Source organism: Grus americana, chromosome 22 (assembly GCF_028858705.1).
Source record: "Grus americana isolate bGruAme1 chromosome 22, bGruAme1.mat, whole genome shotgun sequence".
NCBI classification, from domain to species: domain Eukaryota; kingdom Metazoa; phylum Chordata; class Aves; order Gruiformes; family Gruidae; genus Grus; species Grus americana.
In genome coordinates, this window is record NC_072873.1 from 8,832,625 (window position 1) to 8,849,300 (window position 16,676).

The 16,676-nt window shown below is 62.1% G+C and overlaps 2 protein-coding genes across 10 annotated transcripts in view; both read left to right on the plus strand.

Annotated features, from left to right (window-relative positions):
* Positions 1–6,561, plus strand: part of GPATCH8 (G-patch domain containing 8) — a 57,593-nt gene extending 51,032 nt beyond the window's left edge. For all 5 annotated transcript variants that reach the window (XM_054801422.1, XM_054801424.1, XM_054801423.1 and 2 more), the window contains one exon: positions 229–6,561. In XM_054801422.1, the coding sequence (XP_054657397.1) occupies positions 229–4,078 (3,850 nt within the window). In that variant the 3' untranslated portion in view covers positions 4,079–6,561. The remainder of the gene's footprint in view (positions 1–228) is intronic.
* Positions 6,562–8,571: 2,010 nt separating this feature from the next.
* On the plus strand, positions 8,572–16,331 carry ITGA2B (integrin subunit alpha 2b). 5 transcript variants are annotated; one of them, XR_008573931.1, is made up of 30 exons: positions 8,572–8,752; positions 8,831–8,970; positions 9,051–9,148; positions 9,228–9,393; positions 9,470–9,519; positions 9,703–9,748; positions 9,928–10,056; positions 10,142–10,189; positions 10,360–10,403; positions 10,494–10,553; positions 10,920–10,972; positions 11,089–11,297; positions 11,467–11,649; positions 11,733–11,778; positions 11,874–11,978; positions 12,102–12,157; positions 12,262–12,413; positions 12,736–12,849; positions 13,574–13,644; positions 13,735–13,882; positions 14,016–14,108; positions 14,209–14,288; positions 14,395–14,475; positions 14,548–14,650; positions 14,722–14,874; positions 14,963–15,044; positions 15,184–15,297; positions 15,510–15,617; positions 15,693–15,815; positions 16,040–16,064. XR_008573931.1 is itself a non-coding variant. In XM_054801905.1 (30 exons), exons 1-30 carry the CDS (start codon positions 8,595–8,597, stop codon positions 16,133–16,135), a joined length of 3,138 nt encoding a protein of 1,045 aa, XP_054657880.1. In that variant the 5' UTR covers positions 8,572–8,594; the 3' UTR covers positions 16,136–16,331. The 5 variants fall into 5 exon arrangements, 2 of the variants coding, with proteins under 2 accessions (XP_054657880.1, XP_054657881.1); XM_054801905.1 differs by having other exon boundaries at positions 14,963–15,073; positions 16,040–16,331; XM_054801906.1 differs by lacking the exon at positions 14,548–14,650 and having other exon boundaries at positions 14,781–14,874; positions 14,963–15,073; positions 16,040–16,331.
* Positions 16,332–16,676: the final 345 nt, after the last annotated feature.

Genomic DNA, 16,676 nt, shown 5'->3' on the forward strand with positions numbered 1-16,676 from the left:
AATGGTAGTCCTGAGCATCCTCAAATTGCTTTATCCAGCAGTACGTTTTCTTCTGTTATTTAATGTTATTAAAGATCTCAAATGGGTGCGTAATGCTATTTTACTGCATCTTTCTGGATACAGGAGTACTGGAAATGCGTAAAAGACTGTTTTAGATGAGGGGTGAAACCGCCTGCAGAGGTGTACGATGGCAGTCAGCTGTTTCTCTGTTTTACCTTGTTCATACAGTGCTCCTGGAAGTGGACCCATGTTCAGAACCACCACGGTGGCTGTGGATGAAGAAGGTGGAGATGATGATGATTCTGCAGCCAACAGCAGCTCTTTCATCCAGACGACTTCTGGCCAAGCTACAGAGATGACTATGGACAGAGGTTTCCTAAACACTGGACAAGCGGGTGGCACCGTTATGCCAAGCCAAATGCCCATCCAGACAGCGCAAGCGATCAGCTTTGGCATTAAGAGTACTTTGGGAACTCCGCTGCAGAAGATAGGAGTGTCGTTTTCATTTGCCAAGAAGACTCCGGTAAAGCTGGAGACCATAGCTTCTGTTTTCAAGGACCACGTGGAAGAATCGAGTTCTGCAGATGGAGCAAAAGCTGATGAGAGAGGGTCCTCAGATGCAGGGAGCCTGCAGAAATCTGGCGAGGGCGAAAGCACAAGTAATTCTGACAGCAAGGCGGAGGAAGATGACCAACACGACAAAGAGAGCGGGTCTCTAGCCACTACGTTATCTAAACTAAAAAAGATGAGACGAGAAGATGGACCAATGGCAGTTGAACCGGAATACTACCACTATATTCCCCCAGCCCATTGTAAAGTAAAGCCTAATTTTCAATTCCTGCTTTTCATGAAGTCTACCGATCAAATGGAAGCTGAAAATGTGAACAAAAAAAACACACATGAAGTTAAAAAGGGTAGTTCTCCGAAACCCAAACCCGGCAAGCACACGGAGAAGGCTGCTGAGAGCATGGGTCAGCAGAAGGAGCAGAGTACTACTGAAACTGCGGCTCAGCAGAGCAAAACAGAACTAAAAGAAGTTCCAGAAAACATGAGTCCGCAGGAGAGCAAGCATCTTGCAGAGAGCAACCTCCCCGAGCCAGACACTACTAAAGAAGTTGCTCAGCCTGTCCCAAGCTGCAAAGATGTTGCTGAAGGACCAAAGCATCCAACGGGACCTTTTTTTCCCGTTCTGAGTAAAGATGAGAGCACGACTCTCCAGTGGCCTTCAGAGCTTCTCATATTTACCAAAGCAGAACCATCTGTTTCATACAGTTGTAACCCCCTGTATTTTGATTTCAAGCTTTCTCGTAACAAAGATGCTAAAGGTAAAGGGGCAGAGAAATCTAAGGACTTGGGGGGTCTTTGTAAAGAAAACGTTCAGAGCACAGAATCTGGCGAGATCAGCAAACCCAAGGAGGCAGAAAGCGTAGCTAACAGTTCTACTCTAAAAATGGAAACCAAATCTCTGTCCTCCTGTGGCTCCCATAACAAGCAGGACTCCAGTTTGGCAAGCGTGAGTAAGGGAGAGGGAGAGGATGGTAGTAAAAGCATAACTGGTAAGAGTAAATCTGGAAGATCCCATAAACACAAAAAGAAAAAGAAGCACAAAAAGTCCAGCAAACACAAACGTAAACACAAGGAAGAAGCTGATGAGAAGAGCCGAAAAACTGACCTGGGGGAAGAGAAACCCAAGAAACGGAAAAGACACAGGCACAAAAAAATAAAATCTTCTCTTTCTACTGAATCGGAACGGGCGCTAAAAACCGAACTGTCTGAAGACTGTAGCCATTTCCAGAAGAAAAAGTGGTGCTCTCAGGAGTCCCAGAGGAAGTCTCTGTCTGCTGAAGAGGGAAGCAGCGGTAAAAAAGAGGACGGTGGTAACTCCTGCCCGGAGCACGGCAGCAAAAAACACAAGGCTGACCTGCAGCAGTTACCTGCTTCGAGAAGACGGTGTTTGGCTCCTTCCCTGGGCAGGACCAGCCACCGGAGCCGGCAGAGCAGCGGGGACTACGACAGCGACGAGGGCTCTCACAGGAAGCACTGCCGGCAGAAATCCCTGTCGCAGTACAGCGACGATTATGACTCTGGCAGCGACCACTCCAGGAGCCGCTCCAGGTCGGGACGGAGACACTCCTCTCCCAGGTCCTATTCCACCAGCTCTGATGCCTCCTCGGACCACAGCCGGTACAGCCGTCGGAGAAGTTACTCAGATGATAGCTACAGCGATTACAGTGAGAGGTCACGGTGCCATTCAAAGCGGTCCCACGACTCGGAGGATGACTCTGACTACAACAGCTCAAATCACAGATCGAAGCGGCGCAAGTACTCCTCTTCCGAAGATGACTACAGTTCAAGTAGGAGCAGGTCGAGGAGTCGAAGTAGGAGCCGAACCCACCCTCGAGGCAGGTCAAGATCAAGAAGCCGGGGCAGAACACGCAGCAGCAGCTGCAGCCGCAGTCGAAGCAAGAGGAGAAGCCGAAGCGTAACGGGTCGTAGCTGGAAACGGAGCCGCAGCTATAGCAGGGATCGCAGTCGCAGTACAAGAAGCCACTCGCAGAGGTCCCTCTCGCGAAAGGGCTCTCGAGGCCACGAGAGCCCTGAAAAGAGGAGGTCCGGGAGAAGAGACTTCATCAGGTCCAAAATCTATCGCTCACAGTCTCCTCACTATTTCCGGACAGGCCGAAGTGAAGGATCATCGCTGAAGAAAGAGGACGGCAAAGGAGAGGATCTGAAAGGCTCTGGCTCGCTCTCCCAAAACAGCAGTGGCTCTGGCACAGGGAGGGCCTCAGAAGGCGACTGCAGTCCGGAGGAGAGAAACTCCGTCACTGCAAAACTTCTCCTGGAAAAGATTCAGTCCAGGAAGGTTGAGAAGAAGCCCTGCGTCACTGATGAGATGCTGGCAGGGGCAAACAAGGTGGGCATAAAGCTCAAAGATCCTCCCCAGGGCTACTTTGGCCCAAAACTTCCTCCTTCCTTAGGCAACAAACCGGTTCTCCCCTTAATTGGGAAATTGCCAACCGTTCGAAAACCAAATGCCAAAAGATATGAAGATTCTGGCTTGGAGAGGGGTGAGGAACAAGAGCTGTCGGATTCTGAGGATGTTTCCCAAGGCATTGAGGAGGCTCAGCTGGGCAGCCAGTCTCTCCTGGAAGAAGTGGTGATGGTGATTCAGGACAAAGCTCTGGATGAGCAGAAACGTGACGAACCTGCCGTGGAAATGCCGTCCATTCCCCTCGAAGCACCGGCGCTCCCCGAGTGCTTTGGTTCTGGAGATCTGGTCATGCCGCACAACTTCCTCTCGGATCCGAGCGATGGTGATGGGCTAGAACCGATAGACGGGGGCAACCAGCCGGTCCCCGTGGAAACCGGTATGATGCCCTTAGTTCCAGATGTCGAGCACTTTCCTGGCTACGTGCCTCAGAGCGGGGAGCCGAGCATCGAAGGGGATCGGGAAGGAGGAGAAGACTCCTCTCTAGCACCACTCGAGAGCCAGCCCATCACTTTTACACCCGAAGAAATGGAGAAATACAGTAAGCTGCAGCAAGCTGCTCAGCAGCACATTCAGCAGCAACTCCTGGCAAAGCAGGTCAAGGCCTTTCCTGCCTCGGCGGCCCTGGCGCCGGCAGCGCCCGCCCTGCAGCCCATCCACATTCAGCAGCCGGCGGCGGCGTCTGCGACCTCCATCACCACCGTGCAGCACGCCATCCTGCAGCACCACGCCGCCGCGGCCGCCGCCGCCATCGGGATTCACCCTCATCCCCATCCCCAGCCTCTCGCTCAGGTTCATCATATACCCCAGCCTCACTTGACACCTATTTCATTATCCCACTTGACCCACTCGATTATTCCAGGGCACCCTGCTACGTTTCTAGCCAGCCACCCCATCCACATCATTCCGGCGTCAGCTATCCATCCGGGCCCCTTTACTTTTCATCCGGTTCCTCACGCTCTTTACCCAACTCTTCTCGCCCCGAGACCCGCTGCCGCCGCGGCTGCTACAGCGTTACACCTTCACCCTTTGCTGCACCCCATTTTCTCAGGACAGGACTTGCAGCATCCACCCAGTCACGGCACATGAAGGACAAAATGAAGTAACCTTGGAGGAAGGAGAATATTTTGTGTTTTGGGAAGGGGTTGAAGATGATCCAGCTGGCGGGTGAGGCCTGAGAATTTCCTTTCACTCTTTAGCAGCCAAAGAAGCCAAAGGCTCGAGGGCTGGGTAGCAGCAGGCGGTGGGTCAGTTTGTAAGCGTTGTGTATATCCGCTACGAGGAACTGTCTCGTCCCCGACACCTCCGTGCACGTTGCAGCACTCTGTCCTAGAAGAATCATTTCACCTGTAGACCAGCAAGACACTTGGAAAAGCTTTTTTTCTTCCCCCCCCTGGGTTCTTATACTTGGTCATCTTCCTTCTGCTGCCTTGTATATGATAAATGATATTTCATACACACTACTAGGTCTCTAAAATTAATGAGGTCATCCAATTAAAATAGTCAGCATGATTGAATCCGGCTTGTAATCAGCGTTAAAACATTCAGTAACTGACAGCTGGGGATCCTGGCGAGGAGACCGAGGGAAGGGCAGTGCCACTCTTGCTTTGGCTGGGCCAGGACCAGTTTTCAGGCATTACAGGAGATTTCTTGGCACCCTGTTGCTGCATACTTGGAGGTTTGGGTTTTTTTTTTCTCGATGTGAGAAAGGTGGAAATAAGATCTTATCTTCAAGCCTAAGAGAGGAGCTTGCACGTGTGCCCAGAGCTCCGGCCCTTCTCCATCCTGCATTAGCATTTTCCTGCGCGAGGACAGCACCTCGATGCCTTCCGGATGTCCTGGACTGGAGCGAGGTTCTCGGTTCGGGGGTTGGTGATTCCACTCTGGGCTTTGACCACTCTTCTTCTGAGACGGGGGGGAGGGGAAAAAAAAAAAAAAGAAAAAGAAAAATCATTCTGACTTCCATCTTTTGTGGTGTTGGGAAAGAGGCACTCGAATGAGAGAGAAGAAAAATCCCTTTAGGAATTGAAGCAATACAGAGGACAGGGGAGAGCGGCCGGGGTATGTAAAGTGTATTCTTTCCTCTGTAATACTGATGGTTTCCTTATTAATTTATAGGGGTTTTGTTTTTTGTTTTTTTTTTTTTTAATGTAAAGAATTGCACTGAACTCTGTAAACAAAGATGCTGCTTTTTGTAGCTCATATAAAAAGGTTACATTTGTAGTATACTGCAATAATATTTTTTACAGCCAGTTCTTTTAGTGGTACTTGTTCTGGTGGCTTTTGTGTAAATATGTTTGCTGTAGTTGAAATAAGACACTTGTAAAGGTTCAACTTTATAGTTTCAGCTAGATGCAAAATGACTAAGCATGTATATTTTATCAAGCTCATGTATTTTTGAAGTTTTTATGTACTATAAAATGTAAAAAAAAAAATCTTCATTTAGCATTTTGCAGAAGAAAAAAAAAGTGAGACTTGGACTAGACGAGGTGCGTGGACGACAGCGGTGACTCTAACAGCTAATGAATGAATGGCGCCGCCTTGGGAGGCGGGGGGGGCTGCCGGATTTTCGGGGGAAGCAGCCTGGGCGTGCTGCGCGCTCCTCGGCTCTGCTAAGGAATCGGCACTGGAGGCAGTCTCGGGAGCGTCAGGAATTTGAAATACCCCCTGGGTTTTTTTTGGTTTGGGTTGGTTTTTTCCCCTCCCCAGGTTTAAACGGGTGATGTCCAGGTGCCTGCCCGGCTGTGCCACTCGGTACAGCCTTTGGGTGAAGGAAGAGCCTTTTAATCGTAACTGTTTGCCATCTTCCGCGCTGGGAGAGGTGGTTTAGGATTAATCTGCTGAGGCTGCGCCTGCCCGTGGTGTTCTGTAGGGGATTTCTCTGGGTTTTTTCTGGCATCGTCCACCGGCTGCGGATAACACTAACCATGGGAGGCTTCTCCATCTGCGAGCTCTTCCCATCGCACTGGGACGAGTTGCTGCTGTCTCCACTGACCCGGGTATTTCAGGTTCAGGTCCTTCTCCTTTGCAGGGCTTGATTTTGGAGCAGGCACACCTCCTCCTTACCTGCCTGAGCAGGCAGGAGCGGGCAGGAAGGGGACGCGGAGCCTGTGCCGGCCGCGTGACGTCCCCTTCCCCGTCCTCCCAAAGCGCAGCGCCGAGACCTGGGCCGGGGGCAGAGATTCAACGGATCGAAACCTCTCGGCTTCCTTACTCTTTAAACGAGAAACTTTGCGTTTGAGCAGGTCGGACTGAAACACAACGGTCAAAAAAAAAAAAAAGGGACTCAATTTCTCTGTAAATAATTAACAGAATACAGTATTAATGTCTCAATGCTGAGCTTCATTAGCTTCTAGATTCAATATGCGTGTTCTGGCACCCTTCACGCCGCAGTCAGGGGGTTTTTTGACTTCCGGAATAGTGCTAAAAATAATTAACCTATCATTACTTAACAAGCATAAACAGACTGTATTTAACTTTGTCACATAAGATATATATATAAATATATATATATGCTGTAAAATGAGGGGAGAAAAAAACCTTTCTAATAAACCAATGATTTGTGGAAAAAACGTGCGGTTGTGTGAGATGACTCGGAGCTGCTGCGTCTGATGGCCCAGGGCCGTCTTTTTCCTAAAATAACGGTATTGGATGCTCGGTTCATCGAGTAAAACTACTTTTAATTGGAATATGGTAGTCAGAAGATACTGAGCTGGATACAGAGAAAATAGACTCTTAATTTCTTTGGATTTTTTTTTTTTAAAAGGACATTATTTGAGCTGCTCGGCCACCCCATCTTTCTGCTCCGTGCTCTCCCTCCCGCAGCCAGCCACAGCAGTCGGGTGTTGGGGTGCTGCACCCACCCTCCCTGGGAGCTGCGGTGGGTGTCGCTGGGTGCCAGGTCAGCGCTGCTCTCCGAGCAGACGGAGAAGCACCAGCCCCTGCCAGCACAGACCACGCCACCTCTCCGCAGCAGCAGTGGGCTCTTTCAGCCCTCCCTGCATTTTTTTTTTGGGGGGGGGGTGGGTGTATTTTTTTTCCCCATCTCCCTCATCCCGACTTGGGCTGCAGCCTTGTCCCCGCGCTTGCTTCTGCTGGGAGGTGGCACCGACCCCCGGTGACTGTCGGAGGCGGCGATTGCTCGTGGTGAGCAGCGCCAGCCTCTGCGTTCTGAACTAAACCTCCTCATTCGGGCAAAGGGGGGAAAAAAAAAAATAAAATTCAAAGCCCTGAAGGTTGCCAGGGTTGGGGTACGGGATGCAACCTGCCTTTGCCTGGGCCCGTCCTCTCTCGGGTGGCCCTGGAACCGCTCGGCTGGATGAGTGACAGCCTGGAAGTGGTGCAAGAAACAGGAAATTAAGTAATTGGAGGGCGGAAAGAAATATATTCTGGTGTGGGTTTCAGCTGGGTTTGGATGCTCGCTGCTGCCAGCCAGGGAAGACGCCTCGCAAAGAGAAGCAGCCGCTGCTTGGTGTGGACCCTCGTGCTCAGCACGTTCCTGTGCCGGGGGCCTAGAGCTGAGCTGGGCTCAGCTAAACCCTTCCCAAGCGTCAGAGCCCGCCAGCCCAGGCTCGACCCCTTTCCCGTTGCTCCACGGCAGCCCCCGTCATCCCTGCCTCGCTTCCCACCTGTGGCTTTTGTACCCGGTGTAGATTAAAAGGATGAAACCCCCATTTTTTTTGGGGGGGGGGTTGGCTTGCAGCAAGATGCTCCGGTGTCTCAGCACCGGGTGGGCAAGAGGAGCCTCCGGCAGCTTGAGCAGCCTTAATTGAGCGAGTTTAAATTAACTCCGCAAGTGGGTTAAGCCGAAGGGGACACGTGGGTTTTGCCGAGCGGCTCCCACGCCGTCACCGCAGGGCTGGGCCCCGGCAGCTGCCCGAGACATGACTCGGCGTGTCGGGGTGACTTTTCCTCCGCCGAGGCCAAGGACCCCCCTTGTTCGCCCCGTGGCACCCACCCCCTTGCTGGAGCCGTTTCCCTGCAAAGCGCTGGTGCTCAGCGCCTGGGCTGCCCCGGCCCTGCTCCCTCCCCTGGGAGGCTTTTGGGGTGTCCTGCTCCCCAGGGAGGGTTTTGGGGTGTCCCTGCCCTGGGGAAAAGGGACACAGGTTGGTTCCCGGTGCTGGTGGGGAGCCAGGCGTCCCCCACCTCCTGTCTGCTCCCTCTGGCTGTGGAAGGGACCTTGGGGGACGATGGACGGGGCCATCCCCCCCCTCCTTCCCCGCTGGGTTTCCGCTGGCCGGGCCGCGGCCGCCTGCACCCCGAGATAGGCATCCGGCGGGGGGCTGGATTCGGCTCGGGCGGGAGGAGGGTGGTGGGCGCGGGCCGTCGTGCTGCTTCTCGCCACAGCCGTGCGTGTGTCGTCCCCGCGGTGGTACTGCCACCCTGCCGTGCCCCTGCTCTGCCAGCCGGGACGGGCACCTCCGGCCCCCAGCCAAAAGCAGCGCGTGACCCCCCTGTACCCCTTTGGCTCCCTGGCAGGAGCGGTTGTGTGCGCGGGGGGGCCCTTCCTGCGTCCCCTGTCCCCACCGTCCCCAGCTGCATCCCTGAGATAAGCGGGGGACGGGACGGGCTGTGCTGGGGCTGCCGGCCGCATTTTGGGGAGGCGATGGGGGCTGCTGCTGCCCTGCTCCGGGCCCTGCTGCTCCTCGGGGGGCCGTGCTCAGCCCCCACCCTGGGGCTCCTCCAGGACCCCCCCGCCACATACAAGGGACCCCCCGGCAGCTATTTCGGCTTCGCCCTGGATTTCCACACCACCGAAGGCAGGTAGGGAGACAGCGGGGTGCCGGGGCCGGGCACGACCCCCTGTGCCCCCCACCCTGCCGCCCGCTCTGCCCACCCCAGGCCCAGCGTGGTGGTGGGGGCACCCCGCGCCAACACCTCCCAGCCCGGCGTGGCTCAGCCCGGCGCCGTCTTCCTCTGCTCCTGGCCCCCCGGCAAGACCGGCGAGACCCCCTGCCACCCCCTCCCCATCGACACTGCGGGTGCGTGGGTGCCGTGGGATGATGGGTGGGTGCGGGGGGGGGTGCTGACCCAGCACGCTCCCCCTCTCCTGCTCCCCCAGGGGACGAAACCGAGACGCAAAACTCCTTGAGGTTCCACACCTACAAGTCACACCAGTGGCTGGGGGCGTCCGTCACCAGCTGGGATGGCAAACTGGTGGTGAGCATGCCTGGTGGGTGGGTGGGTGGGCACCCTTGGGTGCCCATGGGGTGGGCGCTCACACTGTCCCCGTCCCCAGGCCTGTGCCCCGCTGCAGCACTGGAACGTGATGGACAACCAGCACGAGGCTTTCCGCACCCCGACGGGCGCCTGCTACATGGGTGACCCCGGGCTGCGGCACGTCTCCTGGTACTCGCCCTGCCGCGACGAGCTCATGGCCAGCGCCTACCGCAACAGGCGCTACGGTGAGGGCGGGCAGGTGGGTGGGGGCTGTGGGTGCCCCCCACCCTCCATCGGTCTGACCCTGCCCCGTGCCTGCAGAATACGACATGCGCTATTGCGAGATCGGCTTCAGCGCGGCCGTCGCCCGGGTGAGATGGGTGCTTGGGGTGCCTGGGGGGACGGGGTTCCCCCTGGGGATGCCCCGGGGGATGCAGGGGGTGTGGCCGGGATGGCACCCGGGTGTTGGGGATGCTGGGGAGGGGGGTGCTGGGGCGGGGGATGCCATGAAGGGGGTGCCCCAGAGTGGGTGCCGACACCGGCTCATCCCGCAGGACGGCACGCTGGTGCTGGGTGCCCCCGGCGGGTACTACTTCTTGGGTGAGTCCTGCCTGCCGGGCGCTGCCACCCAGGGTGGCTGGTCCCGGGGTACTCTCTTTGGGTGGGCACGGCGGGAGGAGGGCCCCCAGGATGGGGCATCCCCGTAGGTACCACCTGCGGCGGGGCGGGTGCCAGTGGGTGCCCTGTCAGTGCTGGTGCCCGACCCCGGTGTCCCCCAGGGCTCCTGTTCTCGGTGAAGGTGGACACCATCCTCACCCGCTTCCTCGGCAAGACGCCGCTGGGGCCCATGCGCCTGGGGCCGCACACGGAGGAGAGGCGGTTCGTGGGCTACGAGGACGGGTACCGGGGTGAGCAGCGGGCGTGGGGCAGCCCGGCCCCGTGGGCAGCTCGTGCCGGGGCACGCCGGGGTCACCGGTGCCCGTCTCCCCGCAGGGTACTCGGTGGCTGTGGGCGAGTTCGATGACAATCCCAAAACCAAAGGTACGGCCGGGCGGGCGCGGGGGCCAGGGCACCCCTGGGCACCCCTCGCTCCAGGGTGCCCTCCCCTTCCGAGGGCTCTGGGACACGGGTCGTGCCAGCTCGAGCCCCGTCCATGCCCGTGCCCCCAGCGCCCGCCCCGGTGCCGCTCAGGGCTCTCGTCCCCCCCGCAGAGTGCGTGGTGGGGGTCCCCAACAAGAGCAACACGAGGGGCGAGGTGAGTGGTGCCGGGTGCCCGCTGCCCGGCTGCGTGGGGACGCCTGGGGATCCCCGGGATGGGGCTGGGGCCTCACGCAGCTCTGGGCAGGTGGAGATCTTAAGCATGGAGGGGACCCTGCCCCGGCTGCACGGCGTCGCCGGGGAGCAGGTACCCACCCGCCCGGTGCCGGCACCCCGAGGCACCCTGCCCCACTGCCCCCCCACCCCACAGCACCCTTCCCCCATGTGCCAGCACCCCCTGGCACCCCCAGCACCCTGCCTCCCCGCCCCACCACCCCCAGTGCCCCCCTCGCCCCCCTGCCCCCTTCCGGCACCCCATGGCTCCCCAGTGCCCGCTGCCACCCAGCCCATTGCCCTGTCACCCTGCGGCACCCACCTGCACCCCCCAAGGGCTCCATAGCACCCCAGCACCCAACTGCCCCCCCCATCACCCAGCACACCCCCCGGTGCCCCCAACACCACCCTCACCCTGCCCCCCCCCCCCCCCCGCCTGTGCCACCCCCCCCGTTTCCAGGTGGCATCGTACTTTGGGCACGCGGTGGCCGTGGCCGACGTCGACGGGGACGGGTGAGAGCCGGGACTGCTCCCCCCACCCACGTCCCCCGTGGCCCCTGGCCTGGCCCACCCCTGGGTGCCCCCCCAGTGCCCAAACCCAGGGACCTTGACCCCCACGTTGGGTGCAGGCAGGACGACGTGCTGGTGGGTGCCCCGCTGTACATGGCCCGGCGCCCCGACGGCCAGCGCAGCGAGGTGGGACGCCTCTACCTCTACCTGCGGGGGGGGCAGCGGCCCCTCACCCGGCCCCCCCAGACCCTGACGGGCACCCAGCCCTACAGCCGCTTCGCCGCTGCCATCGCCAGCCTCGGGGACCTGGACAAGGACGGCTACGGCGGTAACACCAGCCTGGCACGGGGGCGGTGGGGAGGGGGGGCTGTGCCAGGGGACGTGGCCGTCCCTCCCCCGGTGACCGATCTATTGGGGAAACTGAGGCAGGAGCACCCGGATGGGTGGCGGTGCCGGGAGGGGCACCCGGTGGGTGCTCATGTCCCCTGTGTCCCCAGACGTGGCCGTGGGTGCCCCGTTGGGGGGTGACGGCGGCAGCGGGCAGGTCTTCATCTTCCGCGGGCAGAGCGAGGGTTTGATGCCGGTGCCCACCCAGCGCCTCGACAGCCCCTTCCCCGGCCCGGCCGCCTTCGGCTTTGCCCTGCGCGGTGCCACCGACCTGGATGACAACGGCTACCCGGGTACGGCCCCGCCGCGTGGCCACCGCCGTGGTGCCACCCTGGTGCCACCCGCTCCGTCACTGACCCCCTGCTTGTCCCCGCAGATCTGCTGGTGGGGGCCTACGGGGCGGCCAAGGTGGCCGTGTACCGGTGAGTGCCCGTCCCACCGGCTCCGGTGGCAGCGCGGCCTGGGGGGGGTCCCTGCCCCAGTCCCCCGACACCTCAGCTCTGTCCCTGTGTCCCAGGGGACAGCCCGTGGTGGTGGCCCGGACCCAGCTGAGCGTCCCCGACGGGCTGAACCCCAAGCTCCTGGCGTGTGTCCTGCCTGGCTCCGGTGCCCGCGTCAGCTGGTGAGCCGTGTGGTGGGGACACCGCTACGGGGACACCCCCATGGGGACACCATCGGCGTGGGGACATCGCTCTGGGGACAGTGGCAGGTCCCTGAGCACCCCTGGGTGCTGTCCTCCTCGCAGCTTCTCCGTGGTGCTGTGTGTCAGCGTGACGGGCCAGCGCATCCCCCAGAACATCCGTGAGTGCCAACGTCACCCCGGCTGGGCAGACAAAGGGCGCCGCGGAGTGTCACCAGGGGTGTCACCGGTGCCACGCTCCCCCCTGCCCGCTGTGCCCTGCCAGGCCTCAACGCCGAGCTGCAGCTGGACCGGCTGAAGCCCAAGCTGTCCCGGAGGGTCCTGCTGCTGCAGGGACACCAGTCGTCCTGGCATGAGGCGCTGGCACTGGCCCCGGGGACACCCCCCCTGTGCCACAACCTCACCGCCTACCTGAGGGTACGGGGACGGTGCCAGCACGGGCCGGCACGGGTGGGGACAGTGGCATTCCCAGCCCCAGGAGGGTGGGGACAGGGATGGGGACAGGGATGGGGACAGTGACATCCCCGGCTGGGATGAGGACAGGGATGGGGACAGCGGTGTCCCCAGCCTGGGAAGGTGAGGGACAGGGATGGGGACAGGGATGGGGACAGTGGCATCCCCGGCTGGGATGGGGACAGGGATGAGGACAGGGATGGGGACAGCAGTGTCCCCAGCCTGGGCGGGTGGGGGTCCCGGGGCGCGGTGCTCGCCGGGGTGCTCTGCCCATGGGTGCCCCCAGGACGAAGCCGACTTCAAGGACAAGCTGAGCCCGGTGGCGCTGAGCCTGAGCCTGGAGCTGCCCGGGGGGGCCCCGGGGCTGGTGCTCTACGGGGACACCCTGGTGCAGGCGCAGGTAGGGGGGGACGTGGCTGAGCTGGGGACATCGGCGCGGTGCCCCGGGGCGGGCACGTCCCCACGACCGGACACGTGTGTGGACACCCCCAGCCCGGGGCACCCCCTGCCACCGTTGTGCTCCTGCCCCACGGTCCCCAGCCCGGCCCCGGGGTGCCCAGCCCCTCCCCCGGCCCCAGCCCCGGCCCTCCCTGCTGTCCCCAGGGTGTCCCCCCAGTTCCCACGCTGTCCCTGCTCCCTCCTCGGGTTGTCCCTCCAGTGCCCCCCGCTGTCCCCAATGCCCCTTGGGATGTGCCCCCTACCCCCCACTGTCCCCAGTCCCTCCCTGGCACATGTCCCCCCCCAGCCCTCTGTGCTCACCCTGCTGTCCCCTGTCCCTCCCCACGATGGCCCCCCCATCCCTGCTCCCTCCTTGGGGTGTCCCCCAGTATCCTCCACCTTCCCCAATCCCTCCCTGCGATGTCCCCTCTGTACCCCCACTGTCCCCAATCCCCCCCCAGGATGTCCCCTCAGTACCCCCCACTGTCCCCAATCCCACCCCCCCAATGTCCCCTCTGTACCCCCACTATCCCCAATCACTCCCCTCATTGTCCCCTCTGTACCCCCCACCGTCCCCAATCCCTCCCCGGGGTGTCCCCCCAGTACCCCCCGCTGTCGCCAATGACTCCCCATCCTGCACCCCCCCACTGTCCCCCTGTCCCCCCCACGCCCCGGCTCCCTCCCAGACCCACATCATACTGGAGGACTGTGGCCAGGACAACCTCTGCGTCCCCGACCTCCACCTGGCCGCCGACACGTGAGCGCCTGGGCGGGTGACGATGGGTGCCTGGTGTCACCCCGGGGTGCTGAGCCCTGTCCCTGTGTCGTGTGTTCCCCCCCCCCAAAGTCCCAGCAGGCGCCTGCTCATCGGGGCGGAGGCCGTGCTGCGCCTGCGCGCCAACGCCAGCAACGCGGGCGAAGGCGCCTTCGAGGCCGAGCTGTGGGTGCAGCTGCCCCCCGGCACCCACTACCAGGCGGCCCGCAGCAGCATCCTGGTGGGTGCCCGGGCTGGGGGTGCCAGGGGGTGCCCGGGGTTTGGGGGTGGGGGGGGCTCACGCCCTGCCCTTGGACCGTGCAGGTGCCCGGGGTGGTTGTGTCACTGTCCCCCACTGTGTCCCCACCCCGCAGGGGCAGGAGAAGCTGAGCTGCAACCCCAGGAAGGAGAACGGGAGCCACGTGGTGCTCTGCGAGCTGGGCAACCCCATGAAAGCGGGTGCCCGGGTAAGGGGCTGGGGGGTCCCTGTCCCCCCCGCGGGCCCATCACCCTGGCGTCAGGGCTGGTGGCAGAAGGTCGCCCACCCACCCTCCCGCTGCTCTCCAGATCACCGTGGACATGGAGCTGAGCGTGTCTGGGCTGGAGGACATGGATGATGCCATCACCTTTCAGCTCCAGCTGCGGAGGTGATGCCGTGCCAACCCCCTGTCCCCTGCCCACCCATGGGACCCGGCCACCCGGCACTCGGTGGCCTCAGCGCGTCCCCAAACTCACCCCGCCGTGTCCCCGCAGCAAGAACAGCCCCAGCTCCGCCAACACGTCGGTGACGGTGACGGTGCCTGTGGAGGCGGAGGCGGCGATGGAGCTGCGAGGGTGAGGGTCTGGGGGGACACGGGGGACGGGGGGGATGACATGGGGGGGACACTGAACCCCCTCTTCCGCCAGCAACTCCCTGCCTGCCACCACGGTGCTGCCCGCGAGCTGGCACAGGGTGGAGGGCAGCCGGCGGCTTGAGCACCACGGCATCAAGGTGGAGCACGTCTACCAGGTAGGGTGCTGCACCCATGGGTGCTGGGGGGACTGTCTTCTCCCGGGTGTCACCTCACCGTCCCCCTGCAGCTCCACAACAAGGGTCCCAGCACTGTCAGCGGGGTCACCCTGCGCCTCGCTGTCCCCAGCCAGCTGGGGGGCCACATCCTGCTCTACCTGTTGGAGCTGGGCACCGAGGGGGGCATGAGCTGCGCCAACCCACCCGGCCTGAACGCTGAGCAGGTAGGGTGCTGCCTGGGGACCGGCACCCACCCGCTGGGTGCTGGGTGGGTGTCAAGGTGACGTGCCCCCCCCCTCTATCTCCTTCTAGCTGGAGATCTCCCGGCCCACGGGCGCAGCACCCCAAAACGGCACCCACCATCGGGAGCGCAGGGACGTGGAGGAGCTGCAGGGTGCGGGGCTGGAGGAACCCATCCCCGTGGTGAGCGGGTGCTCCCTGGGGACCTGCAGTCCCACGATGGGTGTGGGTCAGGGGGGTGCCCCCCGGGGCGCCAGGGTGGGGGTCAGGGTGACGCCCGCCGTGTCCCGCAGAACTGCAGCAACGCCACGTGCGTGGACGTCGCCTGCTGGGTGCCCAGCCTGGCCAAGGACCAGCGGGTGCTGGTGAGCGTCCGTGCCCTGCTCTGGATGGACACCCTGCAGCAGGTAGCGGCCCCCGCTGGGGACGGGGAGGGGACGGGGGTGGCACTGTGTCCCTAGGGTGTCCCTACCACGTCCCCTCCTGCGTGGCGGTCCCCAGCAGCCCTGGGGACGCCGGGTGCGGGGTCACGAGTGCTCCGTTGGCTGCCAGCACCTGCGATGCCGTGTCCCCCCACATGTCCCCATGTGTCCCCACGTGTCCCCACGTCTGTCCCCAGCGGGAGCACCTCCTGAAGCAGTACCTCATCCAGTCGCGAGCCTGGTTCAACACCTCGGCCATGCCCTACCACGTCCAGCCCCGCGTCCTGCCCGCCGGAGAGGCCACGGTAGGGCGGGCACGGGCACAGGGACATGGGGACGGGCCGTGGTGGCGGCGGTGTCACCCACCGGTCTCTCCGCAGGCTGTCACTGAGGTGGTACGCGCCAGCCCCGGGGGCGAGGGGGCCGTGCCGGTGTCGTGGGTGGTGCTGGGGGTCCTCGCCGGGATCCTGCTCCTCACCCTCCTCATCCTCCTCATGTGGAAGGTGAGCAGACAGGGTGGGGACACGCCGGGGACGCCGGTGACACTCCGCCACAGTGGTGGGACCCTGATGGCACTGGAGGGACCCGTGGAAGGGGGAACCCAGCCCTGGGGGTGGGGGCTGCGGGCACAGGGTAGGGGACAGCACCTGGGGTGATGTCATAGGGTCCCCAGGGGTGATGCCATGGGGTCCCCCGGGGCCGGGCTGTCACCGTGTCCCTCTTCCAGACGGGTTTCTTCAAGAGGACGCGGCCACCCGCCAAGGAGGACATGCAGGAGCTGGCGCCCGGCCAGGCCCAGGAGCCGGGGGATGCCCAGGGCTAGCGGGGTACCCCTGGGTGCCCCCCTGCGTGTCCCCCTCCCCGGCGTGTCCCCCGGCCCAGCCCCCACGTCCCCAGCACCCCTGGGTGCCCATGGGACACAGCACCCCTGGCCCAGCCCCCATGTCCCCAGCACCCCTGGGTGCCTGTGGGGTCCAGCACCCCGCTGCTGCCCCTGGACAATAAATCTCTGCCTGGCACCGTGGTGGTTCCCGTGGGGTGACATGGGGGTGCCCCCCCCCCAGGACCTGTGCTGGGGGGCCTGGGGAGGGGCCAGGACACATGTGGGGGTGAATAGGGATCTTTTGGGGACCCCCATGTGCCTTTTGGGGTGCCCCAGGGGCCCGTGTGCCTCCGCACAGGCCCTGGCAGGTGGGTGCTGGGGGGCAGGAAATGGGGGTTCGGGGGGGGCGGGGGGGTGCCAGGGCTGGGGGAGGTGCGGGGGTCACTCCGGGGGGGCTGGTCCAGCGCTGGGGGGTCGGTACCGGCCGGTTGGTGCGGGGGGGGTGCAGTGTTGGGGTGCTGGTGTGGTACCGGGGGGTGGA